The sequence below is a fragment of the Hemiscyllium ocellatum genome, chromosome 4 (assembly GCF_020745735.1).
Source record: "Hemiscyllium ocellatum isolate sHemOce1 chromosome 4, sHemOce1.pat.X.cur, whole genome shotgun sequence".
NCBI classification, from domain to species: domain Eukaryota; kingdom Metazoa; phylum Chordata; class Chondrichthyes; order Orectolobiformes; family Hemiscylliidae; genus Hemiscyllium; species Hemiscyllium ocellatum.
In genome coordinates, this window is record NC_083404.1 from 94,966,527 (window position 1) to 94,984,711 (window position 18,185).

Genomic DNA, 18,185 nt, shown 5'->3' on the forward strand with positions numbered 1-18,185 from the left:
GTTTCACCAGTATTGAGGGCATTTACTTAATTACATGTAACAAAAATATATTTAAAAATAATTGTGAATTATATGGAACTGCAACTTCTAACACACCGTGCTTCCATGCAGTGAATGGGGAGATATGGACATTTGAAATGTAACATTTGTAATGCTTTAAATTTAAACATTGTAAATTCCATTAAAGTTTTTAATTTGTAAAAGTTTTGTAAATACTTGAGTTTGGTCAGTTTTTTCCCATTACAATTTTTAAAAATTGTTGTAAACAAAAATGATCTGTTGGTATCATGACCCAAATAAGTGGTCACTACTCTAGGAGATCAGAATTACCACTTATTTATCTTCTGTTGGGTGCTCATAATAAAATTCTCCTTTTAAACCTGACTAGTAATTACAGGTAGGAAAACTGAATAATAAAATGACAGTGATTTCTTCCTGACTTTTTCTGCGTATTTATTTTGTATTTTTTGTTCTGATAGCTGTCCTGTCAAGCTGTTATAGAAAAATAGTTACAGATCACACAATGAACTTTAAAATGATAAAATGGAAGGGACCGTTGGTGCTTCATTTTATGTGAAGTGTGTGACATGTTTTCATAAGGTTTTTTTTTTGGAAATCTGAGCATTGAAAGTGCATCTTTGCACAAGATAGTGTGATTTTCTTCTTTTGGTATGGTCAGGTTTCTAGTGGAAATGGGCCTTGTACTTTTTTTTTAAATTAAGGCAACAAGCTAGAGTTGAATAGCTTTGCAGTTTTATTTGTCTTTTTGCTTGAGTTACTAACTGCACAGGAGGAACATGACATTAACATTTTTATTTGCTTAATTCTGTGTCAGGCCTGTACAACTTCATGTAGAATTCTTCTATGATTATAAACATTAATAAAAAATCCTTTAAATTTATTAATCTGGGAAATCAATTGACTTTGTTTCATTTAATATTGAAAAATATGTTAACCGGTATTAATTAACCTGATTGTTTTGAGACAGTGCTCAATGTCGTTTGCTGATCAATTTCAGTAATTCGATAGCTTCTTTTTGAACCTAAAATGAGAAGACAACTTCAATTATCCACAACTCATCTGCCAAATGACCAAATTCAGTATTAGAACATTCAATATAAATTTGTATAGAAAGCTTACATTTAATCTTTCAGCAGAGCACACCAAGAAGAAATGACTATGAAATATGTATAACATGCAAATTAATTTGCATTCTCCTTTACAAGAAAGAGATGCACTCTGGAGAATCACCAGCTGTTTGTTTGAAAGGAGCTCAAGATTCTGTCACATTCTTCACTTTTGCTGTTATATAGGTCAGATGCAGAGTTATAAAAAGCTGCTATGGCTGGAGGCTGCACATTTTCCAGCCACAATAAAAGTCAACAGTCTTCTCAACTAAACAATTCATTGGCAACAACAGCCAGAAAGTAACTGCAATGCAAAGAAATTTAATCAAATGCTGTCAAATAACCCAAACATTTGGGAAAGCTCAAGGCAGGTAGTATTTGTGGAGTGAAATCTGATGAAAGATCAATGAGCTAGGATTTTTTTAGTTTAATAGATGAAATTTGAGGGGGCAGGGAGAACACCAAGTGTAACAAAGATTGTGTCAAAATGAGGTACAAAGAGTCACATGAAAAGACAGTTAAAGAAAACAAAGATTAATCTAGCCGAACAAAATGTGGTGAGGAGAAAAAAAAACAAGATTCAGATAGAGGTTATAATCCAAAGTTACTGAAGGCTGAGGTCAAAAAGTTGTAAAGAGCAGAGTCATGAGTATTGCTACTTCAGCCAGCATGGAGCTTCACCGTTCACCACAGGAGCAAAATAGATATTTGAAGTATGTAATGGGAAGCTACCAATAGAAAGCACTTACAGCTCAGGCTGTGTATATTTGGTCTCCCCATTGTAGAGATAACATAGAGTAGCAAATACAGCATGCTAAAGTGGAAGTGCAATTACTTTCGCTTGGTGTGTTTGTGGCCTTTGAAAAAAGATGATAGGGTAGGTAGTGCATCTCCTACATTTGCATGGACTAATGCAATAGGGAATGGGAGAGATGTTAAGGTGACTTAGTGGACTAGAACCACCAAAAGGCATATTGGGACATTCTTATGAAAGAAATGTCTTGGAAGTCATATGGCTTAAGTTACTTCCTTGGCCTTGTTTTCTGGAAATTACATGTCTAGTTTATGGTTTTTTTTCTTTGGGTATAGTTTGAAATTCAGTTGGGGTGCAGCCTGCTGAGACCGTGAGAACCTACCCAGCTGGATAGAGCATTGAAACATTAAAACTAGTGCACTCTCCAACCTTGGCAGTAATACCTGTAAACCACACTAGGTGGAAATCCTCACAAAGAAAAAGGAGACATGTCAGAGCACTGGTATGCCAAATAGGTATTGGAACTGATACAGTAGAGAAACTGGGAGAATGGAAAGGAGCAAAAGTGTAGTTGAGGTAGCTGTGTAAGTCCCTAGTATTAATAGCTTATCTTCAGAAACAAAGACTAAAAAGTCAGTGGCACAACAGGGAGGAGTGAGGGAAGGGTGCAAATTGGAAACAAAGTCAATGGAACTTTCCAGTTCATGGCAGAAGGAGGCAGCACCAATAGTCAGCAATGTACCTGAAAGGCAGGCATAACTCAGGTCCAGATGTCCACAGCAATGTTTTCTTTGTTTGCAGGACACACCGCCTCAAGGAGGGGGTTGCTGGTGACTGGGGTCTGATTAGGCCTCTGAGGAATAGAAGATCTCAGACTATTCTGATTGGGCATCCATATTGAAGAGGGCCAGCAAACAGAAACCTGTTGCAGTGATGCAGAATGTCAAGAGACAGTACAAAGGGAGGAAGGATAGGCAAAATGGGAAGAAAGAAGTGGGCCAGGAACAAATCAAAACAATGGGTCAACCAGGACAATCTTGTTTATGGATATTGGGAAGAACGTAGAAGGATGCAGTTCAGAGTTAAAGTACATTGAGATTGGAAGCATTAGAAGGAAAAGTTCCAGAAGAGATTAAGGAAAGTTTATAGGTAATATCACTGGACACTAATCCACAGGTCCAGGCTAATGCTCTGGGGAAATGGGTTCAGAGGTCGAAACATTGAAATATCATTTGCGTGATCCATTGTTTTATTACTAATGCTATTCAGTGTAAGAGTATCCTGTCCATCATAGAATTAACTGTTCGTTGAGCTAGTTATGGAGTTCACAGTCCATCAATGAATAAGCAATTGGGCTTTATGTTAGAAATGTCACAACACAATCTTAAAGTCAAAAACAAAAGCTACATAGTCAGATAAAAATGACCTTAAGATGCTAATCAGTGACAAGAAAGGCATTTTTCTCAAAGAGTTACGTTGGTGAGATTATTTGGCAAAATCTACATTGTTTGGATAAGATCTGCTACTTGAGCTTCCTGCAATTACATAAAATGGTGCATTGGGAAAGCCTGGGGCTAGACTTGATGAAATTAGATCCTTAAATCAATCACACTGTCCTGAAAGTACTGTCCTGAAAATGTCTATCTTGGCACTATTTTTCACAATTTTGCAACCTAGTACAGTCGTGATTCCAATACTTACATTATTAACATTTCTATTCTTCCAGATTTTAGAAATAATCTAGTGTTGTCCCAGCTGGAACTGCTCACTTCAGCTAGGCTGAGACTAAGCAAAATTAGTTGTATCCCATCAGTAACAACACTATTTCCAAATGAGGTTAAATTTGTATGAATGGCATTACCTGCTTGTCTTCTTCATTACGTGCTGGATAATCTCTTGCTTTGGTCAGCCATAACATAGCCAGCTTCTCGTTTTTTAAATTCATGTATGTTTTACCCATCATTAATAAGTTTTTACTGTAAAAATTTGGATCAACTGGAAAACAAAACATGCACTAAACTTAAAATTGTTACACTTTAAAGAGTGATATTTGGTTCTCTACTCATAAATCATTGTAGAAACAAACCTTATTGTCAAAATCATGAATGTTCACATTTTGGTCTCTATTCAATTAAGTTATCAATGTGGATGAGAGAGCATACATCATGGAAACATACTCTTCAGTCCAACTGGTTCATGCCAATCATGTTCCAAAACCAACAGTCCCACTTGCCTGCATTTGGCCCATATCCATCCAAACTTTCTCTATTCGTGTACTTAACCAAATATCTTTTAAATGTTTTAACTGGACCTGCATCTACCACTTCCTCATATTCCACAGTTCATCCCACACATTAACCATTCCAAAAAGGCTGCCTCTCAAGCCCTTTTTAAATTGTTCTCTTACCTTAAAAATACACATCCTAGTTTTGAATTCCTCATGCTTCAGAAAAGACCCTTGCTATCCACTTTATCTATGCCCCTCATTATTTTATAAACCTCTATAAAAGGTCACCCCTCAACCTCCTGCACTGCAGTAGAAGTCCCACCCTATCTTTACAACTTAGACCTTCCATTCCCAGCAACATCCTGGCTAATCTTTTCTGAACCCTCTCCAATTTAATAATATCCTTCCTAAAGCAGGATGACCAGAAATGCACACAGTGCTCCAGAACAGGCCTCATCAATTTCCTGTACAACCTCAACATAACACCCCAAGTCCTATCCTCAAAGATCTCCACAACAAAGGCAAGTGTGCTAAAGAGCACCCTTCCCACACATGAAACAAATTTCAAAGGATTATGTACCTGAATCCCTAGGTCTCTGTTCTATAACACAACACAGAGTCCTACCAGTAATTGCATTAGTCTTGCCCTTGTTGTTTTGCCAAACTTAAACTCCATCTGCTACTCCTCACCCCAGTGACTCAATTATAGAGTAAGTCATACAGCATTGAAATGGACCCTTTGGTCCGACCAGCCCATGCTGACCATAGACCCACTTGGCCCAAATCCCTACAAACATTTCTTATCAGTTGTACAGCACAGAAACAGACCCGTCAGTGCAACCCATCGATGATTCAGGATATCTGGTTGGCATTGATAAGTCCAACTTAAGTGTCTGTCTCCACAATGTACAGCTGACCAGGACATGTTTGGAGGGATATGGACAAAACACCAGCAAATGGGACTAGACTGCCAACCAAACATCTTGAATTAATCTAGTCCCATTTGGCCCATAATCCCTCCAAACCCTTCCTATTAATATACCAGTCTGGATGCCTTTTAAATGTTGTAATTGTATCAGCTTCCACCACTTCCTCTGGCAGCTCATTCCATACACACACCTTCCTTTGCATGAACACATTACCCTTTAGGTCCCTTTTAAATCTTTCCCCTCACCTTAAACCTATGCCATCTACCTTTGGATGCATGTGAACTTTGAAATTATGTCAATTTAAACACTATGAAAGTAATGGGTATGGTACAAGTGATATAATTTAAAGTTTAATACAACATATATAATTTAACTATACAAATGAAATGCATTTATTAATTTAATATGCAGTATTTAATAGTTCAACAGGATACAATTCTATGCAACTGGAGAAGTTAAGCTTGTTGAGTTCCTACCTTGCTCAGCCTTGTTAAAATATTGGAGTGCCTAAAACAAAAATGACTCAATTTTAGTATCTTCTACAATGTTCTTCAGACAGTAACATGTGCACCACACAAGCGCCAAGCAATAATTTCCCCTTGACGTATAATGGCAATACTATTGTTGAATCCTCCACCAACCATCAACCAGATGTTAAACTGGACTATGCTTAAAAAATACTACAAGTGTGGAGAATGTTGCAAGAAGTAAATCACCTCACAATCTCTAAATTCCCTGCACCATCAACACATCAGCAATATATTGAAAAACCTGCCTGGATGAAATATAGCTCTAAAAACACTAAGTTCAACAGATCAAAATATGCTTTTTTATTGGTACCCGATCTACCATCTTAAACATCCATTCCTTCCATTGTCAAAGCAGAGTATCAGTCTTATGCCATATAGAAAATGAACTGCAGTAACGTATTCCTTTGACAACACCTTCCAAAACTACAGTCTCTACCTGCTGGAGGACAAGGACAACAGATAATGGAATATCACCACCTGCAAGTTCCCTTGCAAACTATTCACCATCCCAACTTGAAATTATATCATGGTTCTTTCAAAGTCACTGGGTCAGAAACTTGGAACTTTCTTTGCACCACTGACAACTACACCAGATGTACCACAGAATTTCCAGAAAGCAGTTCACCACCATCATCTCATTTATGGTAGTTAGGGGTGAGCAGCAAATGTGGGCCTTTAAAATGACATCTGATTTAAAAGAATTAAGTGCAAAATATGAAATGTATTTCTAATAGAGGCATTGTAATGACAGAGACAGATTAGCATTTTTCTAGAAAGACAAAAATATTTTTAATCATCAAAGTGCCTCTCATGGCTCCATGTCATCCTAAATCATTTTGTTACCAACGAAGAACTCACAAGAAACAACAGCAGCTAATTTACACAGAGTAAGATCACACAAGTAGAACTTTAATAGTTCAGGCATTAAAACTAAGCCAGGCCATTGAAGAGAATTCCCCAAGTCATCTTCACTCAGTGAGAGACTAGTGTCAGACTGTGGCAACAGCCAGTGGACAGATCACATGGAGGCTCCCTGCGTTGGTCTGCTGCGGACAGCCTTTGGAGGCAGACTGTGATGTTTGTCTTCTTAACTTTGCTTCTTGTTTTCTCTAATCTATAGTCATAATATGTATACTAACATAATTTCTTTCTTCTTCATTTCTCTGTTCTGTAACTGAGGGTTGTACCTAGGTATCTAAGATGATGCTATAAGTAGAGACTTATAGACTTTTCATTATACTTATTTGAGTATGTGATAATAATAAAGCTAATTCAATTCAATTAAAATTACTGGCATGAGGGCTTTTACACCTACCTAAGGGTGGACAGTGCCTTTGTTTAACATATCATCCAGTGGATTATTTCCTCAGTACTTCACTAGTGGGTTGGTCTGGATTTTGGGTTCTAATCTCTGGAGTGTGTCTCACCTTCTGACTCAGAGGCAAGATTGCTACCCAACTAAGCCATCACTGACAAATGGGGAGTCACCTTAAATCCCATGCTCTGACTGGATCCAAAAAGACATGTTGATAAATTCCTTGATAGTTTCCATTCCTAATTGCAACAGAGAGCCATTTTTTAAACATAATACTGCTCATCAGATGTTAACATTATGTAGCATGTAAACACTTTGCTTCAGCACACCATTACTCCATTACTTTATCTACTATGTTGTACTGACTAATCGAATGATTGATTTATTTATTGTCATGTATACTGAAGTACAGTGAAAGCTTTGTTTACAAGCAATACGGGCAGATCATAGTAAGCAAGAATGTACAGATCAAAAAGATTTAGACAGGGGCATACAGGTTACATTGCTTATTGAGGCTAGAGAATCTATTCATCAGTCTAATAATGGTCAGAGAAAAACCTGCCCCTGAACCTGTTATTGCATGTGTTCAGGCTTCTGTATCTCTCCTGCCTGAAGGAATCCCAAGTGCATCTGTATGATGACTATTTTCCCTGTGGTTATTGTTATTCTTGTCGTGTAGCTTGTGCCCTAATTAGGGCTATGATCCAACAGAAGAAATTTAAAATGAAACTTTGGATGGGTATATGAATAGGAAGGGTTTGGAGGGATATGGGCCGGGTGCTGGCAGGTGGGACTAGATTGGGTTGGGATATCTGGTCGGCATGGACGAGTTGGACTGAAGAGTCTGTTTCCAAGCTGTTCATCTCTATAACTCGAAGTTGTTCAGATTTGATCTAATCTGATCAACTACTGATGTGATCTTACCATTTATAAATTAGTCACTGTTGCTTTGTGAATTCTTTGTTAGTTACAAAATACTTTAGGATGTCATGGAATCATGAAAGACAACTTGTCGATTAATGATTAGAATTGATTTTGTCATTCCAGAGACATGTTAAGCTGTCTCTGTCATTTTGTTGCTTACACTAAAAATGCTGAACGCATTCATTCTGCATTTCTTTTTTACAGTATTGATCATGTGGCACAATGGGCATAGACTCCCTTTAAGCCTAAGCTTTGGGTTCGAGTCCCACTCTAGGATATGAAGGCTACAGAATGTGTATTCATAACATGGCTAAACAGGTTAATTATCAACTTTTAAATCTTTCCAATCACAATGGCAGGCAGTAAGAGCAGAACAGGCTCCCATTCAGCCATGCTTGATATAGATTAGAGACCTCAAAATATAGCCTCTGGTGTCTTGTTCCTGGAGAAATCAGCCATGGAAACATAGATAAATACATGCAAGCACATGGCTGATGAAATTTAACAGAGGGAAGTGTCAAATGTTGCATTTTGGAATGGAAGGACTGAAAATATAAATTAAATAGTACCACTTCAAATGTGATGCAAGAGCAAGCAGAGTTGGGGGTGTCTGGACACAATTCTTAGAAGGTGGCAAGACATGTTGTGCAGATGATTAGAAAATGACACAATTTCTGCTGTTGTTAGTAGAGGCACGGAATATAATACCAGAGAACTTAAGTTAAAGTAAGTCTCAGTACCCTGTTGAATTTTGGGTACCACTTTGAGAAGGACACTAAGATGAGAGGGAGGTTTTACAGGAGAACAGTAGGAGCACAAGTGGACCATTTGTCATTGAATAGAATCAGGGCTGATACAATGTGGAATTTACTCCACCTTCCTCCTCCCTGTACTCTATCACCCTGGAATCCCCTGTAACTCAGCATTAATAATATTGACACTATCTCCATATCTTGCTGGGGGAGAGAATTCCAAATACTAACAACACCCTAAAAGAGAAAAGTCCCCCTTATCTCAAATAGGAGAACTCTTTTTTGGAAACTGTGCCCCAGTTCTCAAATTATCCACAATGGGAAGTATCCTCTTAGCCTCTAAGGATCTTATGTGTTTCAACAAGATCGCTACTCATGCTTCTAAAGTACAGCGAGTACAGAACCAAATATTTATTTACAAGAATGTTACCATGGATGACTGATTTTGGTTAAGTGGAGAGAGTGTGGAAGCTGGAATTGCTCTTCTTAGAGTAGGGAAAGTTCAGAGGTCATCAAAAACATGAATGTATTTGGTAGAGTAGGAAAACTGTTTCCAGTGACATAAGCACGAGTAACCAAGGGCCAGAGATTTAAGGTAATCAGCAAAAGAACCAAAGGTGAAGTGAAGAAACTTTTTAAAGAAACATTGTGAGTTGTTAGGGAAGCCATTTCACTGGTCGGTTTCAAAAGGCTAAATACTTGAAGGAAAAATTCTGTGGAACTATGGGTAAGGAACAAGCACGTGGACTCATAAACTTGCACTACCAAAGAGACAGAAACTAATAAAAATTGAAAGGACTGCAGATGCTGTAAATCAAAAACAAAAAACAGAAGTTGCTGGAAAAGCTCAGCATGTCTGGCAGCATCTGTGCAGAGAAATCGAAGTTAATATTTCAGGTCTGGTGACTCTTCCTCATAACAGAGGATCACCTGTTTATTCCCTAATATTATTTTCAGTGCATTAAATTGCTCTTAGCTGGTCACAGGATGTGGGTGTCACTTGCTCGGCCAGCATTTATTGCTCCATCCAAGTTGCCATTAAGTAGTCTGGAAACTACTTTCAACTCAATTTCTGACCCAAAAGACCCAAATGTGAAGGAAACAGAAGCTGTAATCAAAAGGCAACCATTGCAAAAGACCGTTACAAATAAATGTTTGCAATTTCAAATGAATCTGCAGAAAGTATTGAGTTATTAGCTTTATTTTACCTCTTCATAAGAGGAGCTTGGTGGTGTGGCAAAGAACATCACAGCTATTTTCTGTTGGACCCAGGGCAATTCTGCAAATGTAAAACACCTTCAGAGAAATAAATGAGAATGAATAAAACTTTCAACTACATCTTCATAATATGATACAAATGGGATTTTACACTATCTAATTGACAGGTTACAAACAATCTTCATTTTGCTGGTTGTCTAGTATAATATCAAAAGTAACAACAGTGATGTAGGATTAATCTATGCAGTTAAGTAACTGCTTCACTCCCAACACACTTTGCAGAACATTGTACTGATTACACTCAACAGCATAGTTATCCATTAGAGTTCAGCAGACTTATCTATCAACTTCTAACTAGATACGGCACTGAAGGTAACTGCAAATAAAGCAGGAGATCAAACAATTTAGTTTAGTCATATGCTCTTTAACAGTTAGTACAACAAGATGTTTAAAAGCAGCAATGTGAGATACTTGCAGTTCCAGTGATGAATGTTAATGCCTTTCACAAATTTTAAACAATGTTAGAATGAGTCTCAGTAAGTAGAGCTGCCCAACACGATAAGGTTCCTACCATAGTCCCATTAAATGAATCGATGTTGCATCTTTGGGATTAAGCTCAATAGCTTTCTGAAAGAGAAGAGAAGTTTTTCAAATAATTTTTTATCCAAGATTTTATTTCTTCCATTGATAAAAGTAAATTTCACAAAGTCGCCACAGAAGAAATTATTAAAAACTTTCTCAATTCAATCTGCTGGTTACAGAATCACAGAATTGTTTCAGCACAGAAAGAGGCCATTTGATCTTTCGTATCTGCACTAGCTCACTAAATGAACAATTTTTCTAGTGCCATTCCCCTATCTTCTCCCTATCACTGTACGTTCTTCCTTTCAGATGACAATCTAATTCCCACTTCGCCTGCTTCATATTCTACATCTGAATCTACATCCCCCTTCTAACTAATTAAGGAGACAGTAAGTTCTAATTACTGTTCACTCTCTAACCCCAAATTTACTGCCAGGGTGCAAAGTCCATGGAAGATTGACCTGCATCTATTATTCTTTAATTCAGCTCACCTACTCCCAAGTGATAAAACAACAACAGAAATTGCTGAAGAAACTCAGCAGGTCTGGCAGCATCTGTGGACAGAAAGCAGAGCTAACGTTTCAAGTCCGGTGATCCTTCTTCAGACATAAAACTTGTCCTTTCCAAACTTGTCAAGAAGTTCTTAATTACCATACATATCCCAAACCCGTTTCCCTCTTCTAGTTCTAAATACTTTGTATCTAGAAATATTGAGCTGTCAGATCTACTTCAATTGAAGTCATGTTTCTGTCAAGAATACATCATTTCCCTTCAGTTTTCTTATTCTTGTTATATATATTTACAGCCAAACAACGTAATGCAACCCACTCACATCACTCAAAGGCCCTTTCCTCCTCAGTTTTCCCCACTTTCTTTTATTCTCCTTTTTCAAACTTGTTTTTTTTAACTATTTTGACATTTCATTGCATTTATTTCTAACTCCTTCCCGAATTACCTCTAATTAGGTTTCTCAATCTTCCCTTTACCAGCAGCAGGGTGACTTTTCACAAAACGAAAATCATGAAAATAAATGTGGTAATAATGGAAGGCTTCACATTTACCTGGAAATGTTCTTTAATGACATATGCATTCGAAATTTTAGTCTTGATACCCTCGTAGTCTCCAACATCACTGATACAAATAGCATACCACTGCACAGATTAAACACAAATTAAGATCACAAACAGGTAGAAACTTTAAAAAAATCGGAAATAAATATGCATTACCTTATGAGCAGCAAAGCTCAATTCATTTTTCTCCAGCGCTTTTTCAGCAAACTCCAAAGCCTCATATGTCAGCTGTTTCTTCCTTTCCACTGAAGTGCTTTCCAGCTGTGCCAAATCTCTTGACGCACGTGCTAGGCGCCACAGTAGCTCATCATTTGTACTAGATAAAACAAGGAATTCAACTTGTCTGTTTTAAACTTCAGTTTTGCAAATGTCCTGCTTTCAATTTTTTTTTCCTTTAATTCAGGACCATATGCCAAGCGGGAAAACACAAATTTACCATTCTGAGGTTAACACTAATGTTACATCTCAATAGAGTACACAGACTTGGATTAAGTTGGCCCACAACTAAAATACATTGGATGAATGTTGAAAGACAACATAAAATAAAGGTGCAGGAGCACAGGGACCTGGGTGTATATGTGCACTGATCATTAAAGGTGGCAGGAAAGGTGGAGAACAGTTTATAAAACATTATAAAATGTTCCCGACTTTATTAATAGGGGCATATAACAGTAAGGAGATGATGTTCAAATTACTTAAGATACTTGTCAGAATTCAGCCTGATTACTAAATAGTGTGGGCCTCACATTATAAGAAAGATATGAATGCATTTGAGAGACTACAGTAGCAATTTACAAGATCAGTTCCATGAATGAGAAACTTCAGTAATGACCATAGTTTGAAGAAGCCGGAGACCGAGACCTGATAGAGGTTTATGAAATCATGAGGGGTATGGAGAGGATAAATAGACAAAGTCTTTTCTCTGGCATCGGGGAGTCCAGAACTAGAGAGCACAAGTTTAGGGTGAGAGGAGCAAGATATCAAAGGAACCTATGGGGCAACTTTTCCATGCAGAGGGCGGTGCGTGTATGGAATGAGCTGCCAGAGGAAGTGGTGGAGGCTGGTACAGTTACAGCATTTAAAAGGCACCTGGATAAGTATATGAATAGGAAGGGTTTAGAGGGACATGGGCCATGTGGGCCATATGGGCCATAATAGGACTAGATTAGATTGGGACATCTGGTCAGCGTGGATGATTTGGATTTAACGGCTTATTTCCGTGCAGTACATTTCTACGACTTTAAATTGGGGTGTTCTCCTTGGGGAAATGGCTGGATATGATTTGGTAAGATTTTCAAAACTGGACAGAGTAGATAGGGAGAAACTGTTCCCACATGGAAAAGAAAGGAAAAAGAATTTAAATGATGTACAAACAAAGCAAGAGAAAACCTTTTCACACAGTGAGTAGTTAGGGTATTGATTGTACTGCCTTAAACTAAGGCATTCAAGAGGTCATTTGATGATATTTTGGATCGAAATGGCAGGCTGTAACAGGTGAAAAGGCAGGCAATTGGCACTAAGTAATAAAATCGAATAGTCAAAATTATTTGAACATGCCTACATTTAAAGCAGCTACTGTAAAATCATCTTTATCATTCACACTAGCAAATTATTATTGTATATTGAACTGTACAATACCACATGTCTAAGACAATTAAGTCCTTCTTGGAAATGTGGTGTACATTTTAATGTTAGAAAAAAAACATGCAACTGACTTCCATTGTCTGATGCATTGCAGTAGACCTTTGAGTAAGCATTTTTAATAAAACAGCATTCACAAAGTATGTCAATTCTGATTTTTTTTACTTTTCTAAATGCAGAATAAATGTTGCATCACTTGAATAAATGACTTCTGATAATAAATGAAATTTAAAAAAAGTTGCTGGAAAATCTCAGCAGGTCTGGTAGAACTGGAGTTCTGAAGAAGGGTCACTGGAACCAAAACGTTAACTGATTTCTCTCCACAGATGCTGCCAGATGTGCTGAGCTGTGCAAGCAATTTCTGTTTTTGTTTCAGATTCCCACCATCCACAGTTCTTTTGGTTTTCTGATAATACATACATGTCATATTCAACATGCAGTAAATACCAGGATTAAGGAAATAAGCACATACAAATTTGAATAAGCAGTTTAATATAGCCAGGTCCCTTCAAGATTCTGACCACTTTTCATTTTGCTACACATGTTCTTGCAGAGACACAAATGAATCCCAACTCTTTTCTGAAAGCTTCAAGTAAATCAGCCCAAATTTTGAAATAATAACAGAAAATCTTGGAAATAGTTGGCAGTTCTGCCAGCACCTGTGATAAAATAAGTTGAATTAACTTTTCAAATTGATAACGTTTCATCAGAACTGGAAAAAGTTAAAGATGCAAGAGGTTTTAAGCAAGCAAGGCTACCAAATGTGGATGAGCATGGAAAAGGAATTAAATTTCTGTACTATTGTGGATGATTGGATGCAAGCCTAAGAGGCACAGTTAGTAAGTCTGCAGATGACACCAAAATTTGAGGTGCAGTGGACAGCGAAGAATGTTACCTCAGATTACAACAGGATCTTGACCAGATGGGCCAATGGGCCGAGAAGTGGCAGATGGAGTTTAATTCAGTTAAATGCGAGGTGCTGCATTTTAGGAAAGCAAATCTTAGCAAGACATATACACTTAATGGTAAGGTCCTGGAGAGTGTTGCTGAACAAAAAGACCTTGGAGTGCAGGTTCATAGCTCCTTGAAAGTGGAGTCACAGGTACATAGGATAGTGAAGAAGGTATTTGGTATGCTTTCGTTTATTGGTCAGAGTATTGAGTACAGGAGTTGGGAGGTCATGTTGCGACTGTACAGGACATTGGTTTGGCCATTGTTGAAATATTGTGTGCAATTCTGGTCTCCTTCCTATCGGAAAGATGTTGTGAAACTTGAAATGGTTCAAAAAAACATTTAAAAGGATGTTGTCAGGGTTGGAGGATTTGAGCTATGGGGAGAGGCTGAATAGGATGGGGCTGTTTTCCCTGCAGCGTCAGAGGCTGAGGGGTAACCGTAAAGAGGTTTACAAAATTATGAGGGACATGGATAGGATAAATAGACAAAGTCTTTTCCCTGGGGTCAGGGAGTCCAGAACTAGAGGGCATAGGTTTAGGATAAGAGGGGAAAGATATAAAAGGAACATAAGGGGCAACTTTTTCACACAGAGGGTGGTCCGTGTGTGGAATGAGCTGCCAGAGGAAGTAGTGGAGGCTGGTACAATTGCAACATTTAAAAGGCATTTGAATGGATATATGAAGAGGAAGGGTTTGGAGGGAGATGGGCCGGGTGCTGACAGGTTGGACTAGATTGGGTTGGGATATCTGGTCGGCATGGACGGGTTGGACCTAAGGGTCTGTTTCCATGCTATACATCTCTATGACTCTAAATGGCAGATATTGCAAGAAAAATAGGAATAGTAATGGAACTAGTAAAAAAAAAAATTGCAAGTATTTCAAGGAGCTGGATGTGGGAAGATAATGAATAGTTGCCAGCAGAAAGAACATATTAAAAAGCAAAAACCTGAAAAAGAAAATAAAATTATAATCTCAAATTGTAATACAGTACTTATTTGTGAATCCAAAAGTCTATAAAATACCAAGTCAACTGATAAGATGGTGTTCCTCAAGTTTACATTGAGGTTCACTGGAAGTGTAAGAGGTTGAGGTCAGAGTTGGAGTAAGATGGAGGATTAAAATTATAGGCAACTTAGAGAATTTTTTTAAATTCATTCATGGGAAGTGGGCTTTCCTGACTGGGCCACATTTACTGCCCACTGTGTTTGTACAGTGACTACAAGAGAAGAGTAGAGGCTAGGAAGTCAACAGCAAGTAAATCATCCCTAACTCCCCAAAGCCTACCCACAAGGTATAAGTCATGAATATAATGGAATACTTGTCATTTGATGAGTGCAGCTTCAACAACACGCAATAAGTTTGACACCATTCAAAACAAAGAAGCTTGACACTGTGTTGTACAGTGGCTAGTCTAGTGCAGTTACTGGTCATTGCTAAGTCCCAGGATGTTGAGCTGCCCTCTGTTTGCCTGTCCTTGAGGACAAAGTGGCCTGGCAGCAGCACTGCAAGGGGTCAGTGAGCTCCAAATTGTACTCCTGAAGTGATGAATTCCATTAAAAGTTAGTGCCACGATGATGTAGTGAGGCCTGCTAATGCAATGTCTATGGATGGAAGGTAAGTGCAACTGCTGCCCATGAAGCTTGCCCTGAGGTGCTGTGAAACGCTAGCTATGGAGCTGCCTGGTACCCGCACAGTGCTCATGTCAGGAATTGTCACCCACTAGTTTCACTCCACTACTTGGAGAAATAGAAAACTGGTTAGAAATGAGGCAAGCTTAGGTAATAATGGGGTATTAATGAGTGTAAATGGGCCTCTTGCCACTCACTACTGAGATTGTCATCTTGCCAAAAAAGCCTTGCGTGGAGAATCTACCCTTTTCTTCTCCGACATCAACAACCTCGTATTCCAATCTTGCAATATTTCCCCAAATTACCCATCTTTGCCAACACTGCTCAAGGGCTGGCAAATTTCCGATGATGAACTCTTTCTGTCCACAGATGCTATTAAACTTGCTAAATATTTCCAATATTTCACTCGCATATCTGCAGTATTTATTTTAGTTTCAATATTAATTTTATTTTGTACTTACATATGCCAAGAGTTAAGATTAAAGTGGTGCTGGAAATGCACAGCAGGTCAAGCAGCATCCGAGGAGCAGGATGCTGCCTGACCTGCTGTGCTTTTCCAGCACCATTCTAAACTTGACTCTGATCTCTAGCATTTGCAGTCCTCACCTTCACCAAATACCAAGAGTTGTCAACTCTCATGTGAAAAACATTCATCCTTCTACAATAAAGAGGTCAACAAAAATTTACCTCTTGTACTAAGCCACTGACAATAACTAACTCAAATATATGTACAACTTGGATTTAAAGTCAATGCATGTAATTAATATTGAAGTTTAATTTGAGCTGAAGATATTCACAGGTGACTAAAAAGCACCAGTAAAGCACATTTGATTTGCTTCTACTTATTAGTAAGGAATCCCTCAGCTACCATTTACTCTTTGAGGGTTCAAGATATTAATGGCATTCCATGGTTTACAAACTCAGTTCAAAGAAACATTAGACAGAGAACACCGAGTGGCAGGTAATTAACACAGCTGAATGCTTCAGGTATACGTTGGTTGATAGATTACCTGCTCTTGTGTTCAATAAGGAGGTGATAAAGTTTTTCCACTTCTCCAGTGCCATAGAGATAGTCAGCATGGTCTATAATTTCTTCCACTGGAAATCCAAAGTATAATTGATATCACACAAAACATTGTCTTCTATATGTAACAGTTAAAAATTGCAGATATTTCCAGGAGCATCATGCATTTTATCAAATCACAAGACTGTGAAACTCTTGAGTAGTAAAGCAATACTGCAGGTTATAAAATCTGTAAGCAATTTTAAGGACAAACTTGATTGAATTTTTGAGGAAGTTACCAAAAAGATTGATAATGGTAGTGCAGAAAACGTTGTTTACTTGAATGTTGAGATGTACAAATCAAGATGAGCTTGTCAATTGGACACATAATTGGCTTAAAGGTAGGAGACAGAGTGGTAGTGGAGGGTTGCTGTTCCGACTGGAGACCTGTCAGCAGCAGTGTTCCACAGGGATCGGTTCTGGGTCATCATATATTGAGCATTGTAAGTGGTTCAATACTGTAATATCTGCCCAAGAGTCACAGCACTACAAAAGATATACAGATGATTCCTCACTTTTAAAAAAAGTCAACACATAAAATATTCTTTCATCTATATAATATTGTGAAAATAAAAGGTTACATTGAACATGCTACGTTACTAATATTATTTCACCCAGTTTATTCTATCTGATTCCCTGGTTGCATCGATGTAATGCCTAATGTTACATCCATTATCACAGATACGAAAACAGCATCACATCATGAAATATTTTTCTTCAAGACAACACACTGTATGACAAGAAAGTTATACTAATCTGCTTAGTTTAAACATTAGTTTATTTAATGTGGTATCTGAAAGGTGATACACAAGCAGCACAGAGTTACAATTCATACTCCATTAACAGAAATCAAGCCCCGCTAATCCCAAAGTTCCACTAATCCCGCCTCATTCCTATCCAAGGTCCTAGTCAGACTGGCTGCACTGTTGACAATGTGCTCTTTTCTACCCTGGGGAGACTAGGCATGACTTCTTTGCAGGACAACTACATTCTGCCTGTGTAAATGATCCTGAGCTTCCAGTTGTTTGCCACTTCAACACATCACCATGTTCCTTGGCCAAGGTTACTGCCACAGCAAGACTTAAACCACTTGGGAACCCAGCTCCAGAGGTGTGTATTAATATCGTTGATCAGTTTGATTCGAAAATATCTTACAGCAGTTTTGAAGCGGCTCTTGTGCCACAGTGGTAATCTCCCTGCCTCTCAGCCAGGAGGCTCAGGATCAAGTCCCACCTGCTCCAGAGTTGTGTGATAAAATTAGAAAATTTGATTAGAAAATTAAAGTCAAAACCATAGTAGATTTGACTGCCTAAGAGACTGAAAGAAGAATTTTCTAGAACACCATTTCCCCATATTGCTCCTTCAAGTGTGTGTATGAGGAGATAACATAGCTAAGTTACAGGTAGGAAACAGAGCTACGTATCTAATCATGATGCTTCAGTAGTCCTGTGCAGGAAGCATACTCAATGAAT

General features: G+C 38.1%; 1 protein-coding gene across 2 annotated transcripts in view; it reads right to left on the minus strand.

Annotated features, from left to right (window-relative positions):
• Positions 1-736: 736 nt before the first annotated feature.
• rmdn1 (regulator of microtubule dynamics 1) overlaps positions 737-18,185 on the minus strand; it is a 33,749-nt gene continuing 16,300 nt past the window's right edge. For both annotated transcript variants that reach the window (XM_060823637.1, XM_060823635.1), the window contains exons 3-10: positions 16,661-16,748; positions 11,585-11,744; positions 11,420-11,509; positions 10,348-10,403; positions 9,767-9,854; positions 5,514-5,544; positions 3,743-3,876; positions 737-1,042 (exon numbers count right to left, since the gene is read on the minus strand). In XM_060823637.1, coding sequence (XP_060679620.1) covers positions 992-1,042; positions 3,743-3,876; positions 5,514-5,544; positions 9,767-9,854; positions 10,348-10,403; positions 11,420-11,509; positions 11,585-11,744; positions 16,661-16,748 — 698 coding nt within the window. In that variant the 3' untranslated portion in view covers positions 737-991. The remainder of the gene's footprint in view (positions 1,043-3,742; positions 3,877-5,513; positions 5,545-9,766; positions 9,855-10,347; positions 10,404-11,419; positions 11,510-11,584; positions 11,745-16,660; positions 16,749-18,185) is intronic.